Consider the following 12,234-nt stretch of genomic DNA (forward strand, 5'->3'; position numbering starts at 1 on the left):
ACCCAGGGATCCCAACCTCTAATTTTCTAATCTTTTCTCTTATCCATCTTTTGACCTTCGTTCAACTGTTAGGGAGATTTTTTTTTTTTTTGAAACTTATTTGCCAACCCATCTATTGAAGTTATTTTGGAATTTATTTTTTAATTCTTTAATTCTTAGGGCCCTTTCTTGTGCTCTGCTGTTTAATTTTAATAATACTGTATTCATGTTTCAAATATGTAGTATTTTTCTTACTCCTAAAGGCATTAATGATAGGTAGTTTCATTTTTAAAGTTTTATTCAGGTTCCTTTATTGTTTGTATCCAAGTGCCATTCTTTGATTCTTTCTTTGTGTCTTTGTCTTTCATGTTGGAGTGTTTTTTAATATATGGTGATTATTGAAATTCTGCTCATCCTTAAGTAAGGCCCTAAATACTGTATGTGGTGTGTGTTTATTTCACTCTAGAGTAGGTAGGTAGTAAGCACTCTTCTGTGGGAAACACTCAAGTACCTGCAGGTCTTTTCTCTAGAACTCTTCAGCTACCCCAGAGAAAGACCCAACAACCAGAGATGGCATCTAATCTGCAGAGTCTAGGGCAAAATAAAAATGTCAGATCCCTTGTTCCAAAGTCAGAAAAAAATTCAGTTAGGGTAACTAACACATAAATATTTTTCTTTAAAAATGTTTTATTAAAACATAGAATAGAATAGTAATACATACATAATATAATCTTACAAATTGCAAAATAACATTTTATGTCATAATTTTTTGTAATATAATAAATTATAATGCTTTATTAATATGATTTCTTGGTTGATCAATAGATTTCTCTGACTTGCTTTTCTGTAAATTCACTTATTAGGTCATGAAAATTTATATTTTTAGCAACTTCATTTTCAATCTGTATAATTGAAAGTAATGTCCATTGTTCTTGGCAAATGCAAGATCTCAAATAATCTCAACTGGAAAGAACAACACGAGCAGAGACCAAAAGGAGGGAGGCAAGAACAGTAAAATGAAGGAATGAACAAGTCAGGCTGGTAAAACCTACCACAAGAAGAAACTTACAAGTCAGACAAAGGAGCTTTATCTAGCTTATAGTCCATTGATTTTAAACTGGAGGAAAGTGGGAGAAGGAAAGAAATACTTACTGACTACAGTCATTGACAAGCATAGTTGCTTTACAAATGTAACTACCATTTAACAGCCTCACAAAAACACAAGTCACATCTCCATCTTAGAAATAGAGGCTCAGCAAGAGAGAACTTTGCATTGGTCACACAGAAATTTGCAGAACTGGGATATGAATGCTGATATATTTGATCCAAGAGCTCACATTCTTTCAATTACATGAATGGTGGTGTATTACAGGAATGGTACCTTGACTTACTGCTCTGCCTACTGATCAGGAAGGAAAAGAAAAAGACTTGAGCCAAAAATCCAATTATTAAGCTGGAAAAAAATAATAGAAGAAAAATAGAAAAGAAAAAAAATGCTTCAAGAGACACTGCAGAAGTAGATTCAATTGGACTTAGTGACTTGTTGGATGCAAGCTGGTAGAAGATGACAGAAATTAAAGATTTTTTTAGCAATCATAAACATGACAGGGTAATTCCACCAACAAGTAATGCAAAAAAGATACAAAAGATCAAAGTTTGATGACAAGGTGACTGAGTGTTGAGCTAGAAGTCATCCAAGTAGAAATGTCTAGTGGACATAGTGAGGCGTGGATCTAGAATAGAACACAGACCAGTGCTAAAGATACATATTTAGAAACCATTCACCCATAGCCAAAGTGACAAGAAGGGGTGACAGCACCAAAAGAGAATGTGTAGAAAATAAGAGTGTCAAGCACAAAATTATAAGGAATGACAAATCTAGAGCACAGACATACTAAACGGAAGAAAGAAGAGGAGCAAACAGAAATATTCCATTAGAAGTATTTTCAGAAGGCAGTTGTTCAGAATTCACTAAGCCTGGTGTGGTCAGTATCAAATATGTCCAAGAAGATGTAGGGGAATAAACATGAGAAATAATGACTGAATTGGAGATGTGGGAAAATGAGCAATTTGAGGGTTAATTTCCATAAAGTGCTAGGAACCAAAATTCAGGAGTGAGTAGGAGGGGAGATGTAGAGGAAGTGAATGCAGAAAATTTTTCTAGAAATAATGAAAGAAAGAAATGTAAAAACACAAGAAATCTAGAAATAGAACAGGAATATACAGGCCATAGTCTAGTTCCTATATTTTACAGATAAGAAAACTGGACCCAGAGAAATTAACCAGTGCCTTTATTTATACCTTAGACAAAAGCAGTAAAGATGAAATGATAACTCAGGAGGGATAAGGATCAAGAAGACTTTCTGTCTCCAAGGAAGAGTCCATTTAAAACCTCAGTTTTCATTTAAGACCTGACCTTTTCCCTCCAGTACCATGAGCCCATGGTCTTGAAATTATTTTCAATATATCTGAAAGAAAGATCATATTTTCCATCAAAATGCATGACTATGATGGGCTCTCTTGCTGAAGAAAATGTAATGTCCTTGCTTTGAGCAAGGGGAAGAGAAATCTATCACACTTCGTTATTTATTCTTATAGGAGTTTTGTAGCCCTGAAACCTAGAAGACAGGAAGGATTACTCATACTAAATTTGAAATGCATCACTATAATAATCTTGATCATACCCCTCCCTGTCTCATTTTGGAGATAACAAATAACCCCAAGGTAACTCTCCACCTACAGAAATGGACACAGTAGGGTAAAGGCATTCATTAAAAAAAAAAAAACACCCAATTATGAATAATTCATGATGAGCTGGCAAGCACTATTTTGCTATGGGTAGCAAGGTTCATCAAGAAACACCCTGGTAATATGTATATAAAGACAAACTCACCATTTGAGCAGGACATTTGCCATCAGAGCTTCACTCTAGGGACAAGCTCGCTGGTCTGGACATCATGTCTGTGCGCTTTTCTTCTGCATCCAGACGGCTTGGTTCTAGCGGGGGAGCAGGTTTGGGGGCTGGAAATGCATGCGGTGTGCCGGGCATTGGAAGTAGCTTCTCCTGTGCTTTTGGGGGCAGCTCATCTGCAGGAGGCTATGGCGGGGGAAGTGCTTCTTGCGCTGCTTTCACAGGAAATGAGCATGGCCTCCTGTCCGGCAATGAGAAGGTGACCATGCAGAACCTCAACGACCGCTTGGCCTCCTACCTGGAGAATGTGCGAGCACTAGAAGAGGCCAATGCTGACCTGGAGCAGAAGATCAAGGGCTGGTATGAGAAATTTGGGCCTGGTTCTTGCCGTGGTCTTGATCATGACTACAGCAGATACTTCCCAATAATTGATGACCTTAGGAACCAGGTAAGAAGCGCAATGTCATAAGGGTTAAACCCCTAAGAGTATTTAGCCACATAAGCACACACAAACGTGGAAGCTGTCACACACGGCAGGGCTTTGCACTCAGCTTCTGATTTTCTGTAGTTCATTATGAATATTAAAAATAATTTATGTTAAAATTCTAATCTTTGAATATGGCTCACTCAAACCTGGTATGAGGCATGCATGTTTATGCTTTTTGTAATATGAAAATATCAGAAACTGCCCACTCTCTCTTGCTATATTGTTTATAAGTTTTTTCATAGAAAGGTTATTTTTATGGGTGGGGTAAAGGGTAAAAGAGGCCATACTTGATTTCCCATCTGCGAAAGAATCATCTTATTATTGGAGACAGAATGCCAGAAAGAGTACTATATAATTTTGTAAGTGACTTTCTTTCAAGGAAGTATGACATTTTTAAAGTATTTCCTCACTCCTAACTAACTCTCCATTTATCAGATCATTTCTGCAACTACCAGCAATGCCAATATTATCCTGCAAAATGATAATGCAAGACTAACGGCTGATGACTTCAGGCTAAAGTAAGTAGAGCTGAAGAGAAACCAAAGAAGTTATCTCAGCATTTTCCCCTTTAATCTAAGCTATTGGAGGTCACCTCAATTGTTTGACCTTATTTGTTTTAAACCAAATGCATGTAAGAATGACCAGCCGAATATTATGTTTTACTCTGGAAATATAGGATCCAACACAAATGAATGTCAAGATCATATTGCTTCTTGCATTATGGACAGTCTAATTGCAATTTTGAGTATATTTTAACAGTTTGATCTCAAAGCATGATTGGAAGTTTTTGATGACCTAAAAGGTGATGGGACTAACTGTCAAATATTTTCTAAGGTTTGAAAACGAACAGGCCCTTCACCAGAGTGTTGATGCAGATGTCAGCGGTTTGCGCAGGGTCCTGGATGAGCTGACTCTGTGCAGAACTGACCTGGAGATCCAGCTGGAAACTCTGAGCGAGGAGCTGGCCTACCTCAAGAAGAATCACGAGGAGGTGGGTGCTCTGTCTCTCCTGCCTCCATGATCTGCCTGGCTCCCAAAATTAAAATAATAATAATAATAATTTCAGATGACAAGTATAATAATGTCTGACATAAACATTCCAGAAGGAACTCGTTTCTCCATATGGCTTAGGTTTTTTGCAGTGTTTCTATCCATCTGCCTCCAAAGAATATTTTGGTTTTTTGGGGGGGGGGGCGGGGGGGAGGATGGTCAGGTTTTATTAGGTTTTAGAGATAAATCAACACAGATTAATTGCCTGCTTTGAGAAATTCTTTGATTTCCAAGGCAGGCCATTAGTATCAGAAAAAGATGGAGGGGGCAGCCCCGGTGGCTCAGTGGCTTAGCGCCACCTTCAGTCCCGGGTGTGGTCCTAGAGACCTGGAATCGAGTCCCACGTCAGGCTCCCTGCATGGAATGGAGCCTGCTTCTCCCTCTGCCTGTGTCTGTGCCTCTCTCTCTCTCTCTTTCTCTGCCTCTCATGAATAAATAAATAAAATTTAAAAAGAAAAAGAAAAATATGGAGGGAATATGATGTGTGATTAGAGACATCGAATGATCTTTTATATCTTATGAAGATTACAGACTTCACATTTCAATGTAACACCCATTTATTTTTTATTTTTTTAATTTTTAAAAATATTTTATTTAAATTCAACTTGCCAATATATAGTATAACTCCCAGTGCTCATCCCATCAAGTGCCTTCCTTAGTGCCTTAGTCATCCAGTTACCCTAAACCCCCACCCACCTCCCCTTCTGCAACCCTTGGTTTCCCAGAGTTAGCACTCTCATGGTTTGCAACCAACGCTTTTTAAAAAGTTTCTAACGTTATGCATCCTGCTGTCTGGTTCCTTTGAAAATATTCAGCTCCTAACGTGGTCAATCAAATTCCTTTCAGGAAATGAAGGCGCTGCAGTGCGCGGCGGGAGGGAACGTGAACGTGGAGATGAACGCGGCGCCCGGGGTGGACCTCACCGTCCTGCTGAACAACATGCGGGCCGAGTACGAAGCCCTGGCTGAGCAGAACCGCAGGGACGCCGAGGCCTGGTTCAACGAGAAGGTAAAACCCGACCTGGGCGCGCTTACGTGGTCCTGGGCACTGAGGCAAGGCCAGCAGCACCCTAACACCCTAACACCCACCCCCAACCTTTCAGAGCGCTTCCCTGCAGCAGCAGATTTCTGACGATGCTGGTGCCACCACCTCGGCTCGAAATGAACTTACAGAGATGAAACGTACTCTTCAAACCCTGGAGATCGAGCTTCAGTCCCTCTTAGCAATGGTCAGTAAAATGTACTATATATATATGTTTCAGAATTGGAGAAAAAATTTAAAAAGTGTTTCTTCTACATAGTATTACTTATTTTCGTTGTTATCGGTTAATTACCATGCTTGAAATAAGACACATTTGCGTTTTGCACAGCACGATCCTCTTGGCCTGAAAAGTAGACCTAGACACTCATAACTGTGAAACATGAGAAATTAGCAAGCACAAATATTTTGAGGTACTCAAAAAAGAAAATAATTTTTATCCTGAATCTTCTCTCCCAAATCAAAAGATAAAAAAAAAAAAAAATTCTCCATAGAATGCAAAAATGTGTGTGCACCCCTATCTTCTTCATCTGGCATTCCGTTGGGCAATTTAATTAAGAACACTTACAAGTTCCTTTTTAAGTGGCATAAACAAGAAGCAAAGTGGAGGCATGAATGTTGCCTATAAAGCTAAACAGGCTTGATAATAATAGCAACCTTTTCATTAAGGGTTTGCCTAGCACTTTCTCCCACTGGAGTCCACAATAACCCTGGGGCTTGGGCAGAGCAGAGTTTATAATTCCTGTCATTATTTTCAAAAGAACGATCTGAGATTCAAAGAAGTGAGGCAGTTTTCCCAGTCCCACAGTTGAATACGAAGGAACCTGAACTTCTCTCCAAATTTCTTAACTCCTACATCCATACTTTTTCTGCTAGGGCTAGTATACAAACCTTCAGAGTTTATCCACAAAATAGGGTATGAGTGTATATAAAATTAGGACTTTGCATAAAAATTCTTGCAGCTGAAAGAGTAAGACAGTCTTATCTTCATTCCATGTAGAAGTATAACAAGCATCCCTCTTGAAGAGAAACCCTTTATAAACCCATTTGGATTCACAAACCAATGAGTCAAACCATCTAAAGCTTTAAAAGGTCCTTCTTTTCTTTGGGACATTATGCTTTGGAAAAGTTTGCACAGTTCACTATGGGATTTTTTTTTAAAGATTTTATTTATCAAAAAAAAGAGATTTTATTTATCTATTCAGGTGAGACACAGAGAGAGGCAGAGACATAGGCAGAGAAAGAGTATGCTCCCCACTGGGAGCCCAGTGTGGGACTGGATCTCAGGACCCTGGGGCCACACCCTGAGCAGAAGGCAGATGTTCAACCACTGAGCCACCCAGGCATCCTTGGGATTGTTTTTTAATAGAAAAGCTACAATCTACATGAGACAAGACTGTCTGGTGATTAGAAACAACGTAGCAAATTGTAGGGTGACCTTTATTCCTAGGGAATGTGGCAAATTGTGCCAGACTCTAGAAGCAGTTTATATTAGTGGGGCAGAGGGATCTTTGGACTGTGCCCTATGAGAAAACAAGTTCGTCTTTGCTAACACTCCTGGACATATGAGTGACATTCACCATCAACTGTGTCATTCTCAAACAGAAAAATAGTATGACATCTAATAAAGGCAATAATGAATATTGAACAAAGGGGACTCTTTGGGGTAAATATGGTTACTTGCATCATGTAAGCATAATTCTTAAATATGTCTTAAGTGCTCTGCCTTATTCTAAAACAACACTGTGACATTTTCTACTAAACTATGTCTTGCTGATCCACAGAAACACTCCCTGGAATGCTCCCTGACCGAGACCGAAGGCAACTACTGCACACAGCTCGCCCAGATCCAGGCTCAGATTGGAGCCCTGGAGGAGCAGCTGCACCAGGTCAGAACCGAGACGGAGGGCCAGAAGCTGGAGTATGAGCAGCTCCTCGACATCAAGGTCCACCTGGAAAAAGAAATTGAGACCTACTGCCGCCTGATTGATGGAGAAGATGGGTAAGTACAGCTTCTATTGAGAATGCACTTTATTTTAAGGTTACTAAAGATTTTTTGAAATCAAGCACAAAGTATTTATGACCCATATCATGTATAAATAAACCTCTTTAGTGTTATTTCAGAATCCAGAGATCTCCCATCTTAAATCCTTGTTTTCCAGGTTCCTCAGCAAAATAGGGTGAAATAATTAATACAAGCTCTCTGTATTTTTACAGCTCTTGTGTTAAATCAAAAGGCTATGGAGGACCAGGAAATCAGATAAAAGGTAAAAAAAAAAAAAAAAAAAAGCTGTGCTAAGCATTCAAAATGTACTTGTGTCAGTTTCAAATGAGGAGTTAATTATTTTCCTTAATGGATTTAATAAATTATAACACTTCATTGTGTCATTTTAGAGTCATCTAAAACCACCATGGTTAAAACAATTGTTGAAGAAATAGATCCTCGTGGCAAAGTTCTCTCATCCAGAGTTCACACTGTAGAAGAGAAATCCACCAAAGTCAACAACGTGAAGAGTGAACAGAGGGTGCCTTCCTGAACCCCAGAAGAAGGACCCCTAAATTAAAATACCAAATTGAAGCTAGATTCCTGAATAAAAGCCCTCTTATTTTCATGGTTTTCTTCTAATGAATTAAGACAAGCTATTTGTAGAATGGTAACGTTTCTTTGGCTTTCTCTATGGTGGTGTGTCAATAAAAGCTCTTCCTGTTGCAAGTCATCTTCACTGGTTCTGGTCAATCTTTACATTTTAAACATACCCACAAGGGAGTTGAATCTTATTTTTATTTTTATTTTTTTAGTTTTTATTTATTTACTTGAGAGAAAGAGACACAGAGATAGCGAAAGAGAACACAAGCAGAGAGGAGAGGGAGAAGCATCTGCCTCAGCAGGTAGCCCAACTCAGGGCCTGGGATCATGACCTGAGCTGATGGCAGATGCTTAACCCACTGAGCCACCCAGGCACCCCTTATTTTTACTTTTTTACTTTCTTTTGTTTAATTCAGAGGCCTTCACAAGCCAGGAATTTAACAAATAAACTGGTTGGAATCTTTTCCATATCTCTGTAAAATTTTAAATCTTTCTCTTTCCTTCTATAAATACTTGTTAAGCACACTTGCTAAATGCTGGCAACAAGAATAAAACAATGAGAATAAAATCTAATCCCTGAATACAACATGCTCATAGAAGTGGAAATATGAAATTTAAGAATCAAAAACATCCTAAAAATAAAAGGAAAAAATGTAAATGGTGATATTTGAAGGTAGAAGGGAAGGGGGGGAACTAGATACAGCAAGTGGGAAATTCCACAATGCTAGGCCACAAAACACATATTAACAAACTGAATAAGACTTAAATCATGTCACAAGTATCTTTTCTGGCCACAATGTCTGAAACTAGAAATGAGTAACAGGAGGAAGGGGGCAGGGCAAGATGGCGGGGGAGTAGGGTCCCCAAGTCACCTGTCCCCACCAACTTACCTAGATAACTTTCAACTCATCCTGAAAACCTATGAACTCGACCTGAGATTTAAAGAGAGAACAGCTTAGAAGACTACAGAGAGGATTTTGCTCTTCTAACAAGTACAACTCATTTTTAGCCACTCTGCACTGAGCAAAATGACTAAAAAGAGGAACTCACCACAAAAGAATCAGAAACAGTACTCTCTGCCACAGAGTTACAGAATTTGGATTACAATTCAATGTGAGAAATCCAATTCAGAAGCACAATTATAAAGCTACTGGTGGCTCTGGAAAAAAGCATAAAGGAATCAAGAGACTTCATGACTGCAGAATTTAGATCTAATCAAGCCGAAATTAAAAATCAATTAAATGAGATGCAATCCGGGATCCCTGGGTGGCTCAGCGGTTTAGTGCCTGCCTTTGGCCCAGGGTGTGCTCCTGGAGTCCCAGGATCAAGTCCCACATCGGGCTCCCTGCATGGAGCTGCTTCACCCTCTTCCTATGTCTCTGCCTCTCTCTCTCTCTCTCGCTCTGTGTGTGTGTGTGTGTGTGTCTGTGTCTGTGTCTGTGTCTGTGTCTCTCATGAATAAATAAAATCTTTAAAAAAAAATGAGATGCAATCCAAACTGGAGGTCCTAACGACCAGGGTTAATGTGGAGGAGAAAGAGTGAGTGACATAGAAGACAAGTTGATGGCAAGGAAGGAAGCTGAGGAAAAAAGAGAAAAACAATTAAAAGATCATTAGGAAAGGTTAAGGGAAATAAATGACAGCCTTGGAAGGAAAAAACTACATATAATTGGGGTTCCAGAGGGTGCCGAGAGGGACAGAGGACCAGAAAGCATATTTGAACAAATCAGAGCTGAGAACTTCCCTAATTTGGGGAGGGAAACAGGCATGCAGATCCAGGAGATAGAGAGGTACCCCCCAAAAAATCAATAAAAACCATTCAATACCTCGACATTTAATAGTGAAACTTGCAAATTCCAAAGATAAAGAGAAAATCCTTAAAGCAGCAAGAAACAAGAGATCCCTAACTTATATGGGGAGAAATATTAGATTAACAGCAGACCTCTCCACAGAGACCTGGCAGGCCAGAAAGGGGTGGCAGGATATATTCAGGGTCCTAAATGAGAAGAACCTGCAGCCAAGAATACTCTAGCCAGCAAGGCTCTCATTCAGATTAGAAGGAGAGATAAAGAGCTTCCAATATAGGCAGAAACTGAAAGAATATGGGACCACCAAACCAGCTCTGCAAGAAATATTAAGGGAGACTCTGTAAAAGAAAGAGGAAGTCCAAGGGAACAATCCACAAAAACAGGGACTGAATAGGTATCATAGTGACACCAAATTCATATCTTTCAATAGTAACTCTGAACGTGAACGGGCTTAATGACCCCATCAAAAGGTGCAGGGTTTCAGACTGGATAAAAAAGCAAGACCCATCTATTTGCTGTCTACAAAAGACTCATTTTAGATATAAGGACACCTACAGCCTGAAAATGAAAGGTTGGAGAACTATTTACCATTCAAATGGTCCTCAAAAGAAAACTGGGGTAGCAATCCTCATATCACATAAAGTTTATCCCAAAGACTATAGTAAGAGATGAATAGGGACACTATACCATATTTAAAGGATATATCCAACAAGAGGACATAACAATCATGAATATTTATGCCCCTAATGTGGGAGCTGCCAAGTATATCAACTAATTAATAACCAAAGTAAAGACATACTTAGATAATAATACACTAATACTGGGAGACTTCAACATGGCACTTTCTGCAAATGACAGATATTCTAACCACAACATCTCCAAAGAAACAAGAGCTTTAAATGACACACCGGACCAGATGGATTTCACAGATATATACAGAACTTTACATCCAAATACAACTGAATATATATTCTTCTCAAGTGCACATGGAACTTTCTCCAGAATAGACCACATACTGGGTCACAAATCAGGTCTCAACCAATACCAAAAGATTGGGATTGTCCCCTCCATATTTTCAGACCATAATGCCTTGAAACTTGAACTCAATCACAAGAAGAAATTTGGAAGAAACTCAAACACGTGGATGTTAAAGAGCATCCTGCTAAAAGATGAAAGGGTCAACCAGGAAATTAGAGAAGAATTAAAAAGATTCATGGAAACTAATGAGAATGAAGATGCAACCGTTCAAAATCTTTGGTATACAGCAAAAGCAGTCCTAAGAGGAAAATACAGCACAATACAAGCATCCCTCAAAAAATTGGGAAAAACCCAAATACACAAGCTAACCTCGCACCAAAGGAACTGGAGAAAGAACAACAAATAAAACCTACACCCAGGAGAAGAAGAGCAGAACTCAATGAAATAGAGACCATAGAACTGTAGAACAGATCAACAAAACCAAGAGTTGGTTCTTTGAAAGAATTCATAAGATACATAAACCATTAGCCAGCCTTATTAAAAACAAAAGAGAAAAGACTCAAATTAATAAAATCATGAATGAAAAAGGAGAGATCACCACCAATACCAAGGAAATACAAACGATTTTTAAAAACGTATTATGAGCAGCTTTATGCCAATAAATTAAGCAATCTAGAAGAAATGGATGCATTTCTGGAAAACCACAAACTACCAAACTGTAACAGGAAGAAATAGAAAACCTGAACAGGCCAATAACCAGGGAGGAAATTGAAGCAGTCATCAAAAACCTCCCAAGACACAAAAGTCCAGGTCCAGATAGCTTCCCAGGGGAATTCTACCAAATGTTTAAAGAAGAAACAATATCTATTCTACTAAAGCTGTTCCAAAAGATAGAAAGGGACAAAATACTTCCAAACTCGTTCTATGAGGCCAGCATCACCTTGATTCCAAAACCAAAGACTCCACCAAAAAGGAGAATTATAAACCAATATCCCTGATGAACACAGATGCAAAAATTCTCAACAAGATACTAGCCAATAGATTCCAACAATACATTAAGAAGATTATTCACCATGACCAAGTGGGATTTATCCCCAGGATGCAAGGCTGGCTCAACACTTGTAAAGCAGTCAACGTGGTAGATCACATCAACAAGAGAAAAAACAAGAACCATATAATTCTCTCAGTAGATGCAGAGAAAGCATTTGACAAAATACAGCATCCATTCCTGATCAAAACTCTTCAGAGTGTAGGGATAGAGGGAACATTCCTCAGCACCTTAAAAGCCATCTACAAAAGCCCACAGCAAATATCATTCTCAATGGTGAAACACTGGGAGCCTTTCCCCTAAGATCAGGAACACGACAGGGATGTCCACTCTCACCACTGCTATTCA

At 39.0% G+C, this 12,234-nt stretch overlaps 1 protein-coding gene across 1 annotated transcript; it reads left to right on the forward strand.

Annotated features, from left to right (window-relative positions):
- The first annotated feature begins 2,887 nt into the window (after positions 1–2,887).
- Positions 2,888–8,182, forward strand: KRT27 (keratin 27). The gene is made up of 8 exons (NM_001346069.1): positions 2,888–3,338; positions 3,813–3,895; positions 4,212–4,368; positions 5,274–5,435; positions 5,530–5,655; positions 7,250–7,467; positions 7,683–7,732; positions 7,860–8,182. Exons 1-8 carry the CDS (start codon positions 2,937–2,939, stop codon positions 8,000–8,002), a joined length of 1,341 nt encoding a protein of 446 aa, NP_001332998.1. The 5' UTR covers positions 2,888–2,936; the 3' UTR covers positions 8,003–8,182.
- Positions 8,183–12,234: the final 4,052 nt, after the last annotated feature.

Source organism: Canis lupus, chromosome 9 (assembly GCF_011100685.1).
Source record: "Canis lupus familiaris isolate Mischka breed German Shepherd chromosome 9, alternate assembly UU_Cfam_GSD_1.0, whole genome shotgun sequence".
Classification (NCBI taxonomy): Eukaryota; Metazoa; Chordata; class Mammalia; order Carnivora; family Canidae; genus Canis; species Canis lupus.

Bases quoted from the DNA above. Each gene is read 5' to 3' on its own strand.
- KRT27 (NM_001346069.1), top strand. From the start codon at position 2,937: ATGTCTGTGCGCTTTTCTTCTGCATCCAGACGGCTTGGTTCTAGCGGG. The intron at 4,369-5,273 runs GTGGGTGCTCTG...AATTCCTTTCAG, and splicing joins TCAAGAAGAATCACGAGGAG to GAAATGAAGGCGCTGCAGTG. The intron at 7,733-7,859 runs GTAAAAAAAAAA...GTGTCATTTTAG, and splicing joins ACCAGGAAATCAGATAAAAG to AGTCATCTAAAACCACCATG.